At 44.6% G+C, this 2,550-nt stretch overlaps 1 protein-coding gene across 1 annotated transcript in view; it reads left to right on the top strand.

The window, feature by feature from the left end:
- The window catches only part of Polr1b (RNA polymerase I subunit B), a 36,965-nt gene that overhangs the window by 32,303 nt on the left and 2,112 nt on the right, over positions 1–2,550 (top strand). The window contains exons 11-12 of the mRNA XM_023717362.1: positions 1,287–1,544; positions 1,995–2,248. Coding sequence (XP_023573130.1) covers positions 1,287–1,544; positions 1,995–2,248 — 512 coding nt within the window. The remainder of the gene's footprint in view (positions 1–1,286; positions 1,545–1,994; positions 2,249–2,550) is intronic.

The following is a 2,550-nucleotide window of genomic DNA, read 5'->3' as shown; positions in this document are numbered from 1 at the left end:
AGAGCTTGGATAGTGTTATTACCTTAGCACCAGGTCTGGATCTACGAAGTTCAGATTCCTCCAGGTGGGTGTTGTTTGGATCTGGCTGCTGTGCTCCACTTCTTTCTGCTGCAGGCGTTAGAGTTGAACCGTTTGTGTCTCTCTGGCAAGATGTTCTGCTCCTGAATCAGCTGGGTGGGTCTTGCCTCTAGCCTCTTTGCAGGGAGTTCTACTGAAGGGTTCTGTGCTGGGCCTGTGCTCTTGATCTATTCAGGATCCGGAGGACCCCAGGTCGTCTCACTCACTCGTCGGGCCTGCGCTCTGGGTCTATTCAGGATCCCGCCAGGCCCTGGGTCGTCTCACTCACTCGCCAGGCCTGCGCTCTGGGTCTATTCAGGATCCCCCTGCCTGGGTCGTCTCACTCCTGTCTTTTTTTTTTAGTACAGGTTGGTTTACAGGGTCTCACTACACAGATCAGACTCCTGATTATAGGTTTTCTAGGGAGGATATTTTATAGTATGTGGGTTTTTTTTTTTGTATTTTTTAGGAAGGGTCTCACTATGTAAATTGGACTCATAGTGATCTGCCTGTGTTCAGCCTCCCAGTCCTGGGATTACAGGTGTGCCACCATGCTTGGTCTCAATCACTATCTCAGTGGTCCCCGGGGCAGGGCCGGCACGCACACGGGGATCAAACCCTGGCTGCTGCGTCTGGCTAAGCAGGCGCTTTAATCTGCTGAGCTATTTGGCTGGTCCTGATATTTTTAGTTTTAACTGGTAGTTTATTTAGCTTTTCATCTTTTGTGGGCTGCTGGAGTCCATCAGGATTTGGACTCTGTGTGCAACATTTAGGCCTGTCCCTCTGTAGTTCTCTCACTTCTGAAATTTGCCCCCTTTCTTCCCAGTTGCTATTGTGCTCTGAACTATGTTCTTTGACTTTTTGAGCCAGTAAGGCTGTGAGTTTTGATCTGAATTGTGAATACTATTCCACCACTTTCCTTGCCCTGGGTAATATCCTATAGTTTATATACAGCCTCATGTCCCCTCTTACTGCTTTTTATTACATTACTCATGTCTGTAAACTAGGTATAGAATTACTCAGGATGTGTCAGTGGATGGCTGGAAGCTCTGTGCTGTCATGAGATGCTGTCCTATACTTCTTCCATTCACACTCTGTTCATGGCTCAAGCGTGTTGATCCTTGTAGATTTACTTCATTTTCACAGCTAGTATTAGACTGTAGTAGGCATGATTTATTTATTTATTCATTCTTCTGTGGCAAATATTGAGCTATTTTCTATTTTATTAACCTTTTAACACCTTGGTTAAAAACAGAAAATGCAAAGACTTTCCATGTTTTACTCCTGTAGGTAAGCAAACCATGGGCTTTCCACTTCTCACGTACCAAGACCGGTCAGATAACAAGCTGTATCGCCTTCAGACCCCACAGAGTCCCTTGGTAAGACCATACATGTATGATTACTATGACATGGACAACTATCCAATTGGGACGAATGCCATCGTTGCTGTGATTTCTTACACTGGCTATGACATGGAAGATGCTATGGTAAGTCTCACCAAGTACTGTCTCAGTCTTTTATAAGTTTTATTTCTTTAGAGTGAGCACTGAAGGAACATTTCTGTCCTGAGAGACAGAGTGTTAGGCACATGATTGTTCTATTCAGTGGTTTGCCCCTGGTCTAAGTTGAAAGCGCGCAGGCCTTGAGGCCTATTCACTGAGTACTCAGAAATGCACATACTTCTATATCCAAGTACATATTATGAGTGTTAAGAGAGTGTAGCCTTGAGTATACCTGCCTGGAAGACTTGAGCAAGGTCTTAAGCCATTTATGTGACTGGGCTTCAGCTATAATTATCAGTGACCTGAAAAATGTGGGAAGCGTTTTAAAATCAGCTACCGCTTATCCTATCCAAGTACTAGTATAATCCTTTCTGGTTTGGTTTTGAAAATCTTCCTTTGGCTGTTGGTTCTTACACTGGTTCTTTGACTTCACAGATTGTGAATAAGGCCTCCTGGGAACGCGGCTTTGCCCACGGAAGTGTCTACAAGACAGAGTTCATAAACCTCTCTGAAAAAATTAAGCAAGGAGATGATAGTCTGGTGTTTGGCGTCAAACCTGGTGACCCTCGCATCATGCAGAAGTTAGATGATGACGGACTGCCATTTGTAGGAGCAAAGCTGCAGTATGGAGATCCGTATTATGGCTACCTAAACCTCAACACGGGGGAAAGCTACGTGATGTACTATAAGTAAGTTTGGCAGCTCTCTTAGTGGAATTGCTAGAAGCTAATAAAAGTTACCTTTTAATGGTAGAATTTTGGAGAGACGCTCCCAGGCCCGGTTCTGTGGTTAAAGTCTATGTGTACTGCTGTTACACAATGCTTGAGATTGGGTAATAAAGCCAGAAATCTGTTTCTTCCAGTTCTGGAGGCTGACTTGGTGTCTGCTGAGGCCTTGTCACTCATGGAGGTACTGTGCAGGTGACCTCACATGGGAGAAGGCCAAGAAGGGGTAAACAAGTTCCCTCCCACTTCTTTTTTTTTTTTTTTTT

This window comes from Octodon degus, unplaced genomic scaffold, assembly GCF_000260255.1.
Source record: "Octodon degus isolate 3935 unplaced genomic scaffold, OctDeg1.0 scaffold00052, whole genome shotgun sequence".
Lineage (NCBI taxonomy): Eukaryota > Metazoa > Chordata > Mammalia > Rodentia > Octodontidae > Octodon > Octodon degus.
This window is presented reverse-complemented; position numbering and strand designations above follow the sequence as displayed.